Consider the following 18,310-nt stretch of genomic DNA (forward strand, 5'->3'; position numbering starts at 1 on the left):
TTTTAATTTAAAACCAGGACAAGTGTGAACGTGGGGAAGCTTGTTTGTAGGCAGGGATTCTGCTTTGGCTGGGCTGGAGGAGCTGATGGGCTCCCTCACTTCAGATGTCTGTGTTTGTCCCATCTGTGGTTGGAGTGATGGCATGTTCTGTCCCTGGCATCCTGCATGGATGGACTCCAGGGCTGGAGGAAAAGCAGCTTTTGGGGCTGCATCCTCCCCACACACCTGGATTTACAGCAGGACAGCCCTGGGAGGATGAGTGGGCACAGTCCAAGTCATGCCCTTGTTAATGTCACAAGAACCTGTCTGCAGACACCCTTGGCCCAGAGGTTGGAGCTGGGGCTGGGAGTGCAGAACTCTCTTGTTCCTGGTGTTTCACAGCATTGGTCAGAACAGAGAAGGAGCAGCACCACTCTATTGCCTGACAGTGGGGAGAAATAAACTTGGTTCCAAAAACCAGCACAGCTTTCTAGGCACGAGAAGTGGTGGCCATAGGACACCACAATTCCCCTTCCTTCTCTCTTTGTTATTTGGCCTTTTCAAGCTTTTGTGCAAGAGAGGCTGGATGGGAGGTAGGGGATCTGCTTTTCTTGGCTCTCCCAGGCTGAATGTTTATAATCTCTGATTTTCTTCCCGGCTTTCCAGAAAAACTCTCATTTTACTCTCTGATGGTCAAACATGTTGGACCTTGACTCCAACTCCACAGCTTGCAGGGGGACAGCATGATCTCCACTGTGAGGCTCTTTTCCCTTCCAGCTTGGGAGAGGGCACCTCCAGGCTCAGGTTGTTGCTGTCATATTGATCTTCACTACATCAGATCAAATAATTCCTGTTGCAGTTGTTGGGGTTGAGACCCCCCTTCCCACACCAGCTGCATGCATATGGTGTCTTATTTATTATTTATTAATATTTTTTTTTCTGTAGACCCTGAAATTCCTTTTATCTTTTTGAGGAAGTTAAAGCTTCTTTCTTGTTCCAGTTGAGAACTGTTCAAAAATAGACTCCCAGGTGGAATTGGTTCTTCTAAGGTAAATGTGTGTCAGTGTTACCAGGGTTATTCTGTGACAGGGTTTTCTATGCCATTGCTGAAGGTCTTAGTTAATTAGATGATTAGTCTGCTGGTCAAGTATCTATCTGCAAATAAAAAATAGCAGTTGAATGTAGCTGCCTAAAATACTGCTGCTGGAATCGGTCTGTGGCACAGAGCAGGAGGGCTTCTTATTTAATTAAAATCAGGAACATACTGTACTGTACTCTCCAAGGGTCAAGGAACAAAAGGGACGTACACATAATAAGTAGCAAACTGTCCTTTCAAACCCCTTGAGCTCAGCCCAGGGGAGCTGTGTTTAAAGGAACATTTTCAAGATAACACTCGTGATTTTTCTTCTGTCCTTTTTTCCCCCCTGTTTCTTCTCTCTCCATGCTGCTTTGTGGGCTATTGAAGCTGAAAGTATCCTGTGACTTAATTTTGTTCTTACCTGTTCTTACTCTTGGATTCACAATTGCCGTCAGGATTGCTTGGATGCCAAAAATCCACGTGTGGGTGCTCAGTGGCTGGGCTGGGCTTGCTGGGGTCCTTTCTCAGGAGCCTTTCCCTGCCTGCAGCCCCAGGAAAAGGCTGGATTGAACAAGGGGCTGAGCCACCATTCCAGTTGTGGGACTGGGAGTTACTGGGAGACCCTTCTGGGGAGGGCAAAGCACTGAGCTTTGTGGCCCTTCAGAGGAGGAGCATCTACATGGGTTTTTTTGAGTTGTTCTGTTTGCTTGAGAGTTGGCAGCAGGCTGATGATCTCTGCTCTTTGATTCTGCAGGACGTGGCCCTGTTGGAGTACCAGCATCATTCCAGGGATTTCGCTTCCCACCTCCCGCCAGGCTCCATCATGCAGCCGCAGCGCCGGAGGCCGTCCCTGCTCTCCGAGTTCCAGCCGGGCAATGAAAGGTACAGCCTGCCTGCCTGCACCCAGCAGGGCTTGGGGCTGGGAGCAGGAGAGCTGGGAGGGACCCACCTGGGCAGTGGGATGCTGCTTTTGGGTACTGACCACCAGTTTGGATTCCTTCTGCTAAGCAAGCGGCGCCTCTGCCTTCTGGTTCCTTACCTTTGACTGTCGTGCGTTGTAAAGAAGTCTTGAAAACAACAAACAACAAAAAAAACACCCCCTCGTTTCTGTGGAGCTTCACGTGGCTGTGACTGGTTGTGTTGGCTTTCTCAGCATAGGAAGTGAAGCCGTGTGGTTGGGTTTGGTCTGTGGCTCCCGAGGCTGCAGGAAGGAGTGAGAAGAGCTCATTTCCTCCCCCATCTCCGCTTCCTCTGCTGCTGCTCTTCCTCCCTGCTTTCATTGTTTTTGTTTCTCTTTCTGCATTCCCCTCACAACTTTCTCTGGGCTGCTTTTTTCCTCTCTGCTCCCTTCGTGCCTCTCTCCGTGTCCCTGTTTCCTGTCGTGGCCTCATGGGAGGCTGGCAGAGTTTTTAGGTGCAAGTCAGGCAAGTGCTGTGGCTGGGAATGCTGTACATGCTTTAACCACAGGAGCTGATTTGTTTGAAGGACCTCACTCTCACTCTCTGTTTCAATGCAAAACTCTGCTCTCTCTCATAGTTTCTCTTCTGCATTTGATGTTTATGGTTTGGGGAAAAAACTGGCCTGGAAGTGAAATAAGAGCCTTGCTGCAGTAGATACAGACAAGCCAATTCTTTAAATACTTATTCCTTAGGCTAAGCACAAAACCAGTGCAGAGTCAGAGATGAATCTCTTTCTCTAAAATCATCACTGTTAGGGAAGAGGAGTAAGAGCTCAGGGTGCTGGATGCATAATAAATACAGACAGCATCCTCTTTTTCTACTAGGTTGGGTTCAACTTGGTGCTCAGCAGAAACAAACCTGTGAGAATTTGGAGGCCAAAATTACCTTCCAAAGTTCATTTTGCATCTGGATGTGCCCTTCTGGGTTACTCTTGTGGCACCTGCACGTACAGAGGGTCATGGCACTTCTGATAACCCATAATTTATTGCAGCATGTTGCACTGCCTTGGCTCGCTTTGATTTCTCAGTGCTTTGATTTCTTAGCACAGAGTAACACGGTTAAGTTGGAATTGGGTCAGATTTAGCTAAATTTGGGGGAGATGGGTAAAGAGGACCCAGCAACATGCTCCTGCCTGTTTTTGTTTTTCACACTACTGATGGTTTGCAAAGTGGAGAAGCAGTTCTGCTCTCCAGTAATATGCTGTTTAAAAAAATGCATCTTGGTTTTTCTGTATCACTAAAAAAAAGCCCAACTGCAAACCTTGGTGTCTGCTGTACTACATGCCTGATCTGGTGTGGTCACCCAGGCATCTGCCTTGGCTTACAAATGTTTCAAAGATCCCAAACGGAATTTTTATGTTGGCAATCACATGAATGTGGGTAAATGTTAATAAAAGTTGTCAGGGGATGTTACACATCCACATGCTTACCATGGTACCTCATTTTCAACCTGAATGGTGATGTTTTGGCATGCTGTAAAAAGAAACTCTTTTAATAATTTACATTTAATCCCTTTTCCCCCTAACATCCAAAAAATAGTACTTTTGCAAAAATTATACTACATAGTAAAGCTACAAATACTGCTTCAGTTCACTTGACATCTTGTGCCAGAATGCTGGGACATAGACACATTGAAAATTTGTGGGGACATCTGGGGATGCAAAAAGGGGAGGATGTTCGAAGAAATTGTGAAGAAATTTTAAATCCAATGTAATCAGTTATTGAGGTGATTCAGATTGGGTACCATTGGGGCTAGGGAGACTTTAATCTGTTTTTCAAAGCCAGCTGCTGTTTCTCTGCATCTTTAAGCTCTACACTTAAAAATCCATTCTCTGGGGGCTTTGCTGGTTCACCCTGGTGGTCTGAGGAGCTGCTGTAACACAGTTCCTGCTGTGTTGTAAGAGGAACCCTTTGGGTGGTGGTCACTGTCCTGAGGGTTCCAGGGCCAAGACCCTGCAGCAGGTTGGGTTGGTCATTGGTGCCCTCCCCAAAAAATAGCTGTGGCTCCTCCTGGTGCAGAGCAGAGGCTGGCTGAGGGAGGGTGGTGATGGCAGCCGTGGCTGCAGCTGAGCCCCCTTGGCAGGCTCAGAGCCTTGGCTTTGTTCCTGGGCTGGGATTGATGGTTTCGAGCAGAGGCAGCTGGCTCTCGGCATGAGGGGCTGGGAGGAGGGAGCCCAAGGCAAACAGCATCCCCAGCATGGCACAGGGGCGAGTGGAGGGAAGCACAGGGCTGTGCTGGGCCTAAAGGAAGCCCTTGCTGTGGTTCCCTGCCTGACAGCCCAGCTGGCACTCAGGGATGGTGGGCACGTGGCAATCCTCCCCTTGGAGCAGTGTCAGCAGAGGGGAGCCCTTCCAATCCCCCGTTGCTCAGAGGAAGCAGCCTGTCTGCTCTTGGTTGTGGTTCCAGGATCTCTCTGCTCCTCAAGGATATCAGCTTGCAAGTCTGCTGCAGGTGGGATGTGGCAGGCTGGCAGTGCTGGGCACTGAGCCCTGGGAGCATCCCCAGGTGGACATCCCTGCCCTGCCATCACCACCGTGCCTTGCACTCATCCAGGGCACTGCCTGCAGCTGCCACAGGACCCCAGTTCCTCTGAGCCCACCTGCCTGGTGAGTGCTCTGTTTGCCTTCCTGTCCTGGAAACTGCAGGGATTCACTTTACTCCATGTGCTGCTTTTGGGGTGTTATCCCCTGTTTTGGCTTTACCTTCCCTTTGGACAGATCTCTAAAGCCTCTGCAGGTTGTCTTTACACGTGGTATTGGAGGCTTGACCCTGGGGATGCTCAAAATCCCACAGAAATCATTTGGGCTTGCTTGGATGGTCTTCCCAGAGCTGTGCACATTTTCAGTCTCTCCTGCTGCAGTTTTGCTGTAGGCACCAGGATGGTGGTTAGTTGTGATTCAGTGGAAAGGAAACAAGAGGTGAAGCACAATGGGCACAATGTGTTAAGGATGAATCAAGAGTTGTTGGTAAAAAGGTGTGGAGTGGTAACTTGCTGGAAGGAATGGAATGCTGAGATGGGCCTGCATTTTGGGGCTTCCTGAGCAAGAAGCTTGGTGGGAAGTTCCAGACTGCCCTTCTCCATGTTGTCATCACCCCTTGGTGGCTGGGCAAAGATTTGAACTCCCTGTGCAGCAATTCTGGCTGGAAGAAGGAAGGAAAACCTGAACCACTCTGAATCTCTTGCTGCAGGGAAAATTGGCTGTGCCTGTCTTTGCAGGGATGTGCTGCTTTCCATGATGGTTTTTTTGGTAGCAGGCTTTTTCTTGGAAGGATCTGCAGACTTCCCCTTAGCTTGTTCAGTTGTGCCAACTGGTCTGCAGGAGTGAAGAGAAGTATTTCAGGATCTGCTGTTGGTACAAGTCGTACCATGAATACTTGCAGTGGAATGTCCTGGCAAGGTGACAAGGATTAGGGCTTTTTTTCCTTCTTCTATATATATTTTGGTCCTCAGAAGAAGTGAGAAAAACTGGGTTGAGTGTTAAATGGCAGGTGCCAGAGGGTGAGGGATCTGAAAAATGAAGGAACTGGATTTTTCTAACTTTTCATATGTGTTAGGATTTTAGAGCAAGGTTCCATATTAATGCAGGAATGCCGGGGTGGATACTTCTCTCTGCTTCTCTGGCAGAAAATGTTGCTGTAAATAAATGGAATAAATGGTCTGTGTGTTAACACAGTGTATTCCACCTTTATCCAGAATGAGTCACTATTTTCATAGAAGATTATTTTCCCAGTTCAGGAGACCATGCTCCTCTTTCAGAGCCGTTCTGCTTAACAGGCACAAGGAGTCTGAAGAGCTTGCCCAGTGTGGATCTGCAGGGTGACATTTAGGATACATTAAACAGCTGCTGTGTTTCTGCAGCCATCTGAGGTAGCCATGTGCAGTGTGGCACATGGAGAGCAGGCTGCATCACTGTGCCTCTTGTTGGGATTAATCCTGCTGGCCCAGGAGCCCGGGGAGGGCCGGGAAGCTGGGGCAGTGTGTGTGGTGCTGGAAATCACACACAGCTCTCAGTCCTCATCTGTGCTGGGCCAAATGGCACCAGCTGCTCCCAAGGTAACAGCACGACCAATTTGGTTTTATTTATGGTTTTTAATTAAGTTTCCATTTTTAAAGGTGATCCTTTTCTCAGGAGTGAGCGGCGGTGCGGCTGAAATCCCCCCAGCCGTTTATCTGTGTCTCTCACGCTGGAAATGATGTACCAGGAGCTGCAGTTTTTTTCTTCCCCATAATTGAACACAGGAAAACAACATCTGGAGAGGGCAGATGCTGGTGTGGAGGCACTTGGGGACAAGCCTTACCTTGCAAGCTCTGGTGTGGGCTGCCTGGCATGTCCATGGATGGACATGGAGGATGGCCAAGGGCATGGGATGGCTCTGGAGCCATTGGTTCAGGATGTTCCAGCCACCCAGGACTGCCTAGAGGGCTTTACTGGCAGGCTGCAGTTTTGGATACCTGGAGAAAGCATGTGGGGGAGCTTGTGGAGAGAGACAAATATTCCTTCTCTTCCTCTTGAATGAGGCAGTGCTATTGTGTTAAAGCTTCTGCTGGTCCTGTCCATGAATAATTCAGGCTCTGTGTATGGGGATCTTCAGTATGCAAGTTTTAAATAAAGCATCTGCTCTTATCTAAATTGCAGTTGGATTGGAAGAAGATGGCTGAGGGGTTGTGCAGGGCAGCTGAGCCACTGCTCCCTGCCCTTGTGTGGGAATGCACAGCCCGAGCATCCCGAGGGTGCACGTGGGTGCTTGGTCAGAGTTCCTGAGGACCTGGGAGTCCTTCAGCTGGGCCACATGGCGAGCTGAGCATCCTGCTCCAGGCTGTCCCACACCTTTGCCTTGGGAAGACTCAGTCCTGCTGCTGGCAGACTTTGCTGAGGGCGTGGGAGCAGCTCCATCTTCCCGCCCAGACATGCAGCTCTTCCCGTGGTTTATCTGCCTCCCCACCTACATGACAAAGGGAATATATCAGCTGGTCCTGGACATGTTTCTGTAGGTGCCTGGTGGCAGGTTTGGTCCAACAAAGCCTCCAGTTTCTCTCTTTAACAGGTCCCAATTTGCCCAGTCTCACACTCTGGCTCTCATTAGCTGTAAGGGGGTTGTTGAAACCTCTGACAAATCTTAGCATTGGCTATAAATAATTCACTTCAACACCAGTGGTTTTCTATATTACTGTTTCTCAAAAGCATTTCGTTGTCTGCCTGTACCTGTGGGGGTTGGATACTTTTTTTTAGAACTTTTTTTTGTGTAGACAATTTCCCACCAAACCATCTCAGCTGGAGGAAATAAACAGCCTCAGCCAGGCCATGGTTTGTCTTGGTTCTGGTTCCAGGAGAACACTGAGAATCAGTTTGCCAGGCTGGTTTTGTTGTTTGGCCCCTTGGTAAGGGAAAAATGGGAAGGTCAGAAGAGCCAGGGGAGGGCTGTGCTGCTCTGAGGAGCCAGACAGTGGATTACTGGGCAGGGAGAGTCTTTGGCCTCCTGAAAAGTTTGTGCTTGCCCATTTCCCAGTGATTTGGCTTCAGGAAAGTACAGGTAAGATCCATCATGGTAAGATCTCATCAGGACTGCTCTTACAAGTCTGAACCAAGGGCAGCTCAGGATATCTCATCTGATCCTCTCTCCCCAGCTCTCAGCTTAATGACTGGACTCAAAGATTTTAGATGTCTTTTCCAGCCTTAAGGATTCTTTGATTCCTTGATACCTATCTACCCAAAACCCTGTGTTTTCAGCCCATCTTGTACACTTGCTGGGGCGAGCTGCAGTTCCCTGCACTGCTGTAGGATTTTATCTGCTCCTGCCTTCCTTCCACCCTCTGAGAGTGTGCTGAGGGATCTGCCCCGGTGGATGAGTAAGGCAGCTCTGCAGCTGGGAGGGTTAGTAATAAACCAAAGGTCTCCTCTTGGGTTATCTTGGTCTTCTGGACCTGCAGCTACCCTGAGCAGAGATGTGTGGGGGTGGTTGGAAATTGGGCAAACCCTGGGCACCCAGCCTTGTGTGTCAGCACATCTCAGGCTGCTCTGCTTCTCTGAAGTGTTCAGTGTTTGTGGTGAAGGACTCAGGTGAAGATTAACCTGTCCCACTTCATAATTAATGCTGGCATTTGCTTTGCTTCGTTTAATTATGCACAACTCACATGCAATTAAAAACACTCTTTCCCTTCAGCAAAGTAGGAATCCCTGGAATAAACCAGATGGATGGGAGATAGTTGGAAAATGCAGCAAACCCCAAACTCGGTGTAACAGGAGGGTTTTTCAGGCAGAGTTGTTTTTTGCACTGACAGCAGCGTCGGTGCTGTATAAAAGCCTGTTGTAAAGAGCTTGCTGCAGGTGTGGATGTGAGGAGTGAAAGGTGTGAAGGCTTCAAGCAAAAGCATTTGTGTTTGCAGCCAGGACAGGCTGAGCGGGTTGTGTTGGGCAAAGTAATCTCGGGAGCGGCTGGAAATTCCAGTGGATAAAGTTAATAGCTGTTCCAGTGGATGTGGAAATGGAAATAAAATAGCACCTTATAACATTGCAGCTGCTTTCCCTGGCGTGGCCCCTGCCTTGCTGTGAGTAACTGCCTTTGTGAAGCTCAGTGGTGCTCTTATCTTCTGAATCCTTGGGGTTTTTTCTGAGTGCAGCAGTTGTGTCGAGTTCCTGACAACTGCAGAGGTCTTGGAGCCCTCCACTGTCAATTAGCAGCTTCTTGGAAATATGGCCTTAAAAAGGGGAAGAAAGGAAAATAAATACATCTGATTTTTAATTGCCTCAGTAGAGCAGGGCCTTGGGTGTTGGAATATTTTAGCACCTGCCCAGCTCAACAGTTGCTTATTGTTCGTGGGTTTTACAGCAGAGCCTGAAATGCTGGCATGCAGCTGTGGGCAGGCAGGGACTGCATGAAGGGCTGGGACCAGGAAACCTGAGAGGTGCCAGGAGAGATTTCTGGGCTTGCTGAGAGAAGCTAAGGATCCTTCAGCATGGAAGTGTTTGCAGGTGAAGCGAGCTGTGCTTCAGTGCCAGATTTCAGGGCTGTTCAGCTCTGCAGGGTTTGCTGTGTGAGCTCTACATTCTGTCTGGGATGTTGGAGCACCAAAGGCAGTGCTGGAGCCTCCCCATCCTCCTGTCCCCTTTTTGCTGGGCAGGAGGAAGAGGATGAGGCAGATTCTGTTTGTGTGTTGGCAGCAAAGCTGCTGCCTGATCCCAACCCCAAACCCACAGCAGCAGAGCTTGGCATGCATGTGCTTTGTGCCTGCTGTTGATGTTTAATTAAAAAATAACCCTCCCAGTTTTATCTTGATTCCCTGGGGCTGGGTTAAGGTGGCCATGCTGCTCCAGGGGAGGGCACAGGGCAGTGCTCAGGGTGGCAGCTCTGAGACTGTGGATTTCTACAAAATCCTCTCCCTGGATGTGAGCCAGAGCCATTACAGCTGCTGGCTTCAGGGCACTCTGGATCCTTCCCTTTGTGCCATCTTCCCTGAGATTTTTAATGGCAGCAGTTGCAGCTTGTGGGTGGGGGGCAAACAAGGCATAAGACCTCCTGTCTCCTATGCTTGCTCTTTCTCCCTCCCTTCAAGCAGTTCCAGAGGCTGTTAAGTTTGTTAGTATCTGGTAACTGGGGAAGACACTTTACCACCTGCTCAGGAGAATTGCAACAATTATGTTTAAGGGGAAAAGAAAAAAACCATGTTTTTTCAGACGCTTTGAATCTCCTGTGCTTCATTTTGTTATTTTTAAAGGACACTTCTGCCTGAAGTGTTAAAAACACACCCTTGGAGCTGCTGCAGCAAAGCTAATCCTAGGGCATAGTAAAAGGTTTAATGTATTTTTGTAGGATCCCTTTACAATTCCCACAAGAGAATCCTGCTGAGGAACACAGAAGTACAAAAAAAGTTCAACATTTGTTTAAAAAAAAACCCCAAAACCAAGCCCACTCTCCAGGTATCACCAAGTGCATCATATTTAGCAGGTAAAAGGTGTTTGAGCTCGATGTGAGTCGTTGGTGCAGCTGCTATCACTGGATAATGTGCCCGTACAGCCTGCCAGCTCTGTGTCAGAGACGTGCAACTACATGTGCCTGGTTTCTTTCCTCCCCCATCCTGGAAAAATAAATCCCTGCTGTCTAGCCACAGAGGAGTAGGCATTTTTTCCCCAGCATATAATCCTTGGTATTCCTATAGAAGACACTAAATATAAACACTGAGGCAGGTACCTTTGACTAAGTAAGCCAAATGCGGCAGAAGGGGGCTCTGCCTGGTCTTGGAGGATTTATGGGGTAGATTTGAGGACTTGCCAAGCTTTGCCTTTTTCTGACCAGCCCAGCTGTGTGTCAGGGCTCAGACCTGCAGCCTTACTCGCTTTATCCTGGTGTAGGGACAGCCACCCACTGCACTGGTGGCACAGGAGGGGTGATAGTGGGGCTTTCCAGGTGGCACAGCAGCGGTGCTGGGGATAGCAGGGTGGCCCCTTGGCCTTGGAGGGGGCTGGTGCTCCTGCTCCAGCACATGCACCATGCCCAGCAGCCAGCTCTGGGGCTGTGCCTGTGGGTCTGCAGGGACCCGAGATGTTGGAGTGCAGGGCCAGCTGGCCTCCCCACATGGATCCTTCTGGAAAACTGAGCCCTGTCCTCCTCGAACGGTTTGCAGTCGTGGAGCAGGGGAGAGCAGAGGAGGTTTCTTGTCTAAAGGCTGCTTTCCCTTTGTCCCCAGATCTCAGGAGCTGCACCTGAGAGCCGAGGGCCATTCCTATCTCTCTGACCTGACCAAGCCATCGGACTTGGAGTTCATGGAGAGCAAGAGGCCCCGCCTGGAGCTGCTGCAGGAGCCGCTGCTGCGGCACTCGCCTCTCCTCAGCCAGGGCCAGCAGGGCACCGAGGACCTCTCCAAGGTAAGGGGCTGGGACCTGTGCTGCCTGTGGGGCCTGCGTTTTGGGCTTGTGCAGAGCTGCCTTTGAGGCTCTGAGCTGCTGCTGAGTTCAGTGCAGATCACGATTCCCAATGCGTCCAGCAGTGCTTGGAGGTACTGGATGCTTTTCCCTGAGGTGGGGTGAGCGTGCAGCTACATGTGGTTGGTTCCTTTCCTCCCCCATCCTGGGAAAATAAATCCCTGCTGTCTAGCCATGGAGGAGCAGGCAGTGGAACTGCTGAGCTCAGTGCAGATCGTGGTTCCCAATGCATTGAGCAGTGCTTGGAGGTACTGAATGGTTTTCCCTGAGGTGGGATGAGCATTGTGGGGGGATGGAAGCATATCAGCTTTCCCCATGACTGTTACAGTGATGGGCTCTTTTCACTGGGCTATTAGATGCACCAGAACAATTTGGAAGTTCCTGTAGGCTGAATTAAGGATGGTCATGTCTGGCTTTTCTGGATATGCTGCCTTGATTTGATTTTTACTTGATGCTTCTCATTTATCACATCTCTTTATTTAATATTGGTGTTTGAAGGGCTGGAATCGGTTTCTGGTGGTTCTTTAATATAATCTTCCCCAGGAAAGCCTCTCTTGTCCCAGTCTCATTTAACAAAGCAAATCGTTTACTTACAATTGTCCCCTCTGTGCATGGAATAAATGTTGCAAGGAGAAATCCCCTGCTTGTGTGCCTGTTTGGATTTACTTTCATCTTCTCTTGGGGTAAATTGTATTTGATTTTACCTCCAGTGTGGACGTGCTCCTGGTTGGCAGGAAAGCCTTGCTGGATCAGTGTGTTGGGGGCTCTGATGCTTGGTGCAGCTCTGCAGGCTGGGCTTGGGGGCTGCCCAAGCCCTCAGTGAAGGGAAGGGAAGGGAAGTCACATTCATAGCCAGGAAGATGGGGATGGTTTGCTGTATCCCTGTGGGAGCTGATTGAAAGAACACACAGACAAGAAAGCTCTTCCTTGGGAATGCTGGGATATCCAGATACTTTTTTATCCATGCAATACTGGTGGACTTTACTTGAGATCCCTCTGACCTCTCTTTAATGAGAAGATGTTTAACTTTGGAGTAGTTCAGATGCCAAGGGGGGCCTGAAGGCTCTGAAGCATCCTCAGGGGATGTTGTTTGGGTGGCTGATGCCACTGTTGTCCCCAAAACAAAAAATAGCCCTCTCCAAAGACACGAGAAAACCAGGTTGACTTTTCTGTCTTCACATTATTCCCACCAGCAGTTTTGTTCTGCCTCTCACCAGAAAACCATGGTTTGTCTCAGCTATTTGTTTCTAATAGGCAGAGCTGCTCTTGAGGAATTAGTTCATCAGCTCAGGGGCTGCATTTGCTTCTCAGTCTGTGGTATGTTTCCAAGAAGCACATGCATTTTATGGGACTTAAAACATTGGTTGGTGAAAGAGAGAGAGAGCTGAGATGCAATTCAGCAAGACAAGATTATGCTTTTAGTGGAGCCATTTGTACTTTTAGAGTCTGGAAGGAAGAAGAAAATGTGGTGTCCTTGACTGGTGAGAGCCTGAGTGGAGCTGGGATTAGGTACTCTAAACTAGCAGGAGCTGCTTCCAGAGTGGATTTGATAGAGCTCACTGCAAGACTGGGTGATCTCAGTGCTGTTCAAGTGGCTGGGAGCAGAAGGCAGGTCTGGGACACAGGATGTATCAGCCTTTGCAGCTGGGAAATGGGGTTAATAGCAGTTCTTTGGTGTTAGTCCTGAGCAGTTGTCCTCAGACTAGTCTATAAACTGCTGGTGGACATTAAGGTGGTGGAAAAGCTCCTGAAGCCAGTGTGTGCATTGCTCTGAGCCTCAGCATGCTGGAGGAGCTGCTCTGGCTGTGGGTCCAGGGGAAATGCAGAGAGCTGAGGCTGCCCTTTGGGCACAGCTCTGGGCTGTGGACACAGGGAGAGCCCTTCCTACACCCACACCAAGCCAGCCACAGCTGAGCTCAGCACCTAGGACAGATGATAAGGACCTTGCTGAGAGTCTCTGTGCTGAGGGAGCAGTGGCACACACATGGTGGCAGGACGGGTGTCCCAGTGACCAGAGCTGGAGAGAGATATTTGCTGTTCTGTCTGTGCTGCTGACTCAGTGTCTGATGAAGTCACTCAATACTTTATCTAGGGCAGCTCTGGCAGCTGGGTGAGCTCTTTGGGTGAGATGCACCACGTGAGGCCACTATTGCTAAACACTGCTGCTTGTTTAGGCAGAGGATCCCAGGAGTTGTTCCCTTACCCGTTACCCCATTCCTCATTGTTGCAGTCACTGCCTGGGGAGGAGCTCCATTTACTCACTGGGGTAATAGTGCTAGGACTGGTCTTCATGGTGATTTTGCAGACTGAGCTCGTTTCTGCACAGTAAGAGCTCCACAAAGCCCTCAATAAAAAGGGCAGGGGTTTGGTTACACGCTCTGGGCGCCAGCCTGGCTGTCCCAGGGGATGTGGATGTAATGGAAGTTGCTCTCAGGCAGTGGATACCTCTTGGTTTCTCCTGGTTTCAGAGCAGCCCTTGAACCGGGATGCAGAATCTGGTCTGTGATGGGATATAATTTTAGCACATCCCTGATAACCACTGATAACTGGATTTACCAACCTTCAGCCCAGGGGAGAGAAGTCAGTACTGTTCCTGCACATTCCCAGGGCCTTTCTTTAGAGCCATAATCCGTGCTCTGAACGCAGACAGAACAATTGGTGGGGCAACTGCTGGTAACAGGCTTCAGAGTTTTTCCTCCCCTGAAGAGAAATGGATTTCTCATGTCCTTTGTTCCTCATCTACCTCACCCAAACAGGAGGAGAGCTGGGCCCCTTAAGCCCCGTTCAGTATCACTGCAGCCTCACTCCAGGCAAGGCTGTAAGGAGAAGCTCTTGGATCAGTGCATTTTCCCTGCAGAAAACAGACACACTTTTGGGCAGTGTGCCTTTCGAAAGCAGCAGCTTTCAGCTAAATCTCACTTGGACAAGTAAAAGATATTACCTTTCCTTATGAACCTCACACTGCTCATATTCTCAAACACTGGTGTTTCTTTTCAAGCTGGAGGCAGAAAGTTGTTTTCTTGCCTGCTTTACCCCACTTCAGCATCTTTTTCCCTGCTGTTGTGCATTATGTTGTGTGTTATGCTGTGGTCCTGGGCTCCTGCTGCTGGATAGCCTGGAGGGCTCTGGGGAGAAATGAAACCTCCCTGTGCCCTCTGTGCCACCTGGGGCTGATGCTTTTCCCCAGGAAGGTGCTCCCTTTATCTGGCTGACAGGAACCAGAACAGCTAAAGCAGGGCTGTTTTTTCAGTCACTGCAAGCCTGGATGTGGGATTCACTGGGAAAGCTGCTATGATGTGGCCTTGCCAGGTGCTTTCTTGGCAGAGAAGCAGGAGCTGGTTCCCAGGACCCTTGGTGGCTTCTGCTTTCTTTCCAGTAAAGTCATGGACCTCCCTGAGGTGACAGCAGACAGCCCCAGAGCAGGCCAGTGGTGATGAGCACAATCCCTGTCCCTGCCCACACGTGCTGCCTGTGGTCCTGCCTCACAGGCATGGTGGTGAGCATGGCACATCTGGTCAATCGGTGCCTGCTCTCCCCTCTCCAGAGCTGGAGCTTCATCCTGCCTCTCCCCTGCCATCTCTTCTTATTCCTCTTGTGCTTTCACTGTTCTTCTTCCCATTTTTAAGGCTGCTCTCCCACCACGTACGTGGTTTGCTGCTCCTTCCTATAGGATGTGAGTCAGTTGTGATCTGCATTTATTCCCCTTGCAAGGGCTGGCTGGCTGCACTTATGAGTGGCCTATTGCTCCAGCAGGAATTCACTGACAGGGAGCCATGTAATCCCACGGGAATGGGGCTGGGTGGAGGCTTAGGAAACCTGAACCTTGCTGCCATCTGCCCTGGCAGCCTGCTGGTCACTGGGTAAGTCTCTTCCCCTTTCTCTGTCTCAGATTTCCCCATCTGTACAGGGACAATGCCACTTCCCTCTTTTGTAAAATAATTAACAACTGTGGATGGAAAAAGGCAATTAAGAAGCCATGTGTCGTTAAGAGTCGGACTCTACATTGTGCAGAGGTTTTAATTTCTTCCCTTTCTGCATGAGCATTTTTGTTTTGTTACGGACTGAAAAATGGTATAAGAAAAGTATGTGTGTGGGGGGGTAGTCTTGGAAAAGACAGAGCTAAGGTCAGGAAATAGGTATGGCAAAAGGGAAATTAGGGCAGAGGGTATTTTGCTTTCATGCATATCAATGCAGCTTTAAAAGCAATTAATTGAAAAAGGAGGAATTAACACATTTGAAATACCTTTTTAATGATGCATTGAAGCCAGTAGCGTACATGCCAAATTTCACACTGGCTGCCCATTCCAGAGCCCAATTTACAATGAACTCCTGGAAGACAGGCTGTGGGATGGAAAAGGCTCTTGGCCAGCCTGCTAACTCCTGCCCTGGCCACAGGCTGGCAGGGCACCAAGGACAGCAGAAAAGCCTTTCTGGAGCTCGGCTTCCTCCTCCTTCCCTGCCCGGAGCCTCGGCACCGCTGGTCCCTGGAAGCTGCTCCATCCCTTGCAAATGCACCAGGGCAGAGGAGCAGCAGCAGGCTCAGGTCTCTGGCAGCAGGGTTCGGAGGAGCAGTGCCACAGCTGCCAGCACAGATAGCTGGGCTGGCTGGTAAATCACCAGTTGCGTTTCTGCTCCGTGCCTTTGTTATGGGAACATCGATCTGTTGCTGGGATTAACCTCTCAGAGTTTCCAGTGGGTTGGTCTCGCAGTTATTAATGAAACTGGCTGGAACTTGTGTTGACCTTGGCAGAGGCCCCAGTTGGCTTGGAGGTAACTGGCAAAAGCATAATCTCTGATTGAGTAATGCCGGGCTGGGGGAAGGGAGCGGAGGGGGCGGACGCAGCCCTGCTTTGAACCGGGGGAGCCGCTGCTGCTCCGACGGGATGCGTGGGAGTGAGTGCAGGGCTCAGCACGGCGCTCGCCCGCCGGGGGAATCGGCAGGCACAGCTCGGTTCCGGCACCCCAGGCTCCCTGCTGGAGGAAACAGCCCGGAATTCCAGCGCCTCCCCGCGTGATTTATTGCCGTGGAACAATAGCGCACAGGGGCTGGAGAATGGAACAAGCTGCAAGCGTCAGCCGTCCCTGGGTGTGTGTCCTGCCATAGCCTCTGAGATTGCAGCAGGGATCACTCTGGGCTCTCCCTTCCCCACGGGAGGTTGTTTCTCACTGGAGCAAAAGAGCTCTGGGTTTGTTTCTTGGGCTTTTGCGGAATGTCTGAGGGCAGGGATCGGGAGACAGCGCGGCTCTGGTTTCCCCAGCCCTGCATCTCTGCTGGGAGAGGGGGAGATGCTGCCTTGGCCAGCTGTGCCCACATCTGGTGGGGAGGGGCTGGCTGCCCTGCAGGATGCCCAGGCAGAGGGATCCTGTGGAGATGTGGTAGCACCAATGCACAGGGAACAGACACACCAATGCTGCCAGCACCCTCTTATCCATCCCAGCTCCATCCAGCTCCATCCCAGTTATCCAGAACCCAAGTGGGATGCAGAGACCTGTACCGGTGCCTGGCTTGACCAGCCCTGTGGGAAATGAAATTCCTCAAACACTCTGCCATGAAAAGAATTTCTTGTCCTGGGGGCTGTGGGGTTCTCCACAGGCTGTGTGGCCTCCCCACCACTTCTTGGAGGAGTGGACTTCTGCAGAAGTAGCTCTAACCTCAGATCTGAGCAGTGAAATGAAACAATTCTAGCGGGTACAAACACACCTACGTCTTTCCTGCTTTTGTCCTCCTTCCCCTGCAGAGCACAGCAGTTCTTGTTAACTCTCCTTGCAGCTGGGCTCTCCCTCTGAAGCTGAGCCAGGGGGACTGGGTGTCCATCAGGAGTGAGTGGTGTGGGGTTGTGGAGCCCAGCAGCTCGAGTGGAGCTGGGCTTGTGGAGTCAGGAGGATCCTCCTGTGACGTGTTTGACACCCACCCATCTGCCATGTGCTTGCTCACACTGTCAACTTGTGCCTGATAAAAATCTGGTTGCAAAAAAAAAAAAACCTATTTGGTGGGGTGGGGAATTTACGTTAGGGGAGCAATGATTCAAAGCTATTTCTGGGAAGATGAGGGACGTGTTGGCATTCTCTGTCATTCCAAACATATTTAAAAGCTGAAATATTTGCGTTGTTCACGTTGCCACAGCCCAAACACTTCTGGCTGGATTTCCCCCCCTGCTTTCCTCCCTGCTCTGAAGATAATTTCCAAATTATGGGAGGATGGGATGAGTGTCAGTGTGTCAAGCCCTGCTCAGCTGCATGTGAACACACATTTTTGGGAGTGTGTGCCTGTGGTGTGCAAGCAGAGTGGCTCTCCTGGCAGGCCTGGCAGTCCATCCCATTGCCCACTGTGCCAGGATGGCTGCAGGGGGTGGTCAGCAGCCCGTGCCATGCACCGGTGTGGAAGCCAAGGGAACAGCCTGAGGAGTGTTGTATCTGGAATCTCTGTCCTCTGCATGGATTTGTGCTGGTTTCATTTGAGAAACAGATGCTTTTGGGCGTTGCATAGTCCTTGTGAGATGTTTGGCTCCTCCATCTGGACCTGGGCTGAGGGGCGAAGGAAAGGAGCACCATGATTCCATGATTGCCAGACCACTGGTTTTATTCCATTTCTCAGCTGAAGCTCCTGTGGCCAAATAACTGGACTGTGGTCTGAGAGACTCGGGTATGGCAGGAAAAGCCCTCAGTGGCTGCAGAGACATTCCAGAGGCAGGATGTAAAAACCTCTGACCCTTCCCTGAGCTGCCTGGCTCTCCCCTGCCCTGACTGCTGCAGCCTGCAGTGGCCACAGGCAGAAGGGCCAAGGCTCAGTGCAGCTGGAAAACCAACAGGAGAACTGATGGTGCCTCAAGCAGAGGTTGTTTCACACTTCTTCAGCTCGTTTGTGGTGATTGACATCCCAAACAACCTTTTAAATTGCCTTTCAAGCCACAGCGGTGGCGAAGGACGGTGTGATAAGGCTGGCTGCTTCTCAGGAACCTGCTTCATCATTTGCATAATTGGACTTTTCTGTTCCACTCAGTCAATATTACAAGGCTCGCACAGTGCCACATCTCACCTGATCTGCTGGAGGGAAAGAAAGTCCCCTGACTTTGTGTGCCTCACCCCTGTAATTGGAAGAAATATTTCTGGCTCTGTGCTTGCAGTAGGCAGTGTGCTGAGCTGGGTGTGCTGTGTGCATTCATGAGGACTTTTCTTCTCCATCTAGGAAGTGTTTGTACATGCTGTTTGCATCTATTTTATCTGATAGCAAGAATTCTAATGTGCCCTGGTTTGTCCTGGAGATGCAGGAGAGAGGAGAGCTAGTTTGCTATTTTGCCAGTCCTCAGGTGAGACTTAGGAAATAGTGTTGGTATGGCAGGAACTGATGTTGGTCTCCAGAGCATGAGGATAGGTGT

The 18,310-nt window shown here is 50.2% G+C and overlaps 1 protein-coding gene across 9 annotated transcripts in view; it reads left to right on the forward strand.

Moving 5' to 3' along the window:
• NCOR2 (nuclear receptor corepressor 2) overlaps positions 1-18,310 on the forward strand; it is a 227,685-nt gene that overhangs the window by 81,491 nt on the left and 127,884 nt on the right. For all 9 annotated transcript variants that reach the window (XM_071444960.1, XM_071444967.1, XM_071444966.1 and 6 more), the window contains exons 3-4: positions 1,812-1,939; positions 10,700-10,877. In XM_071444960.1, the coding sequence (XP_071301061.1) occupies positions 1,812-1,939; positions 10,700-10,877 (306 nt within the window). The remainder of the gene's footprint in view (positions 1-1,811; positions 1,940-10,699; positions 10,878-18,310) is intronic.

The sequence above is a fragment of the Agelaius tricolor genome, unplaced genomic scaffold (assembly GCF_023055355.1).
Source record: "Agelaius tricolor isolate 1412-34295 unplaced genomic scaffold, bAgeTri1.0.p SCAF_20, whole genome shotgun sequence".
Classification (NCBI taxonomy): Eukaryota; Metazoa; Chordata; class Aves; order Passeriformes; family Icteridae; genus Agelaius; species Agelaius tricolor.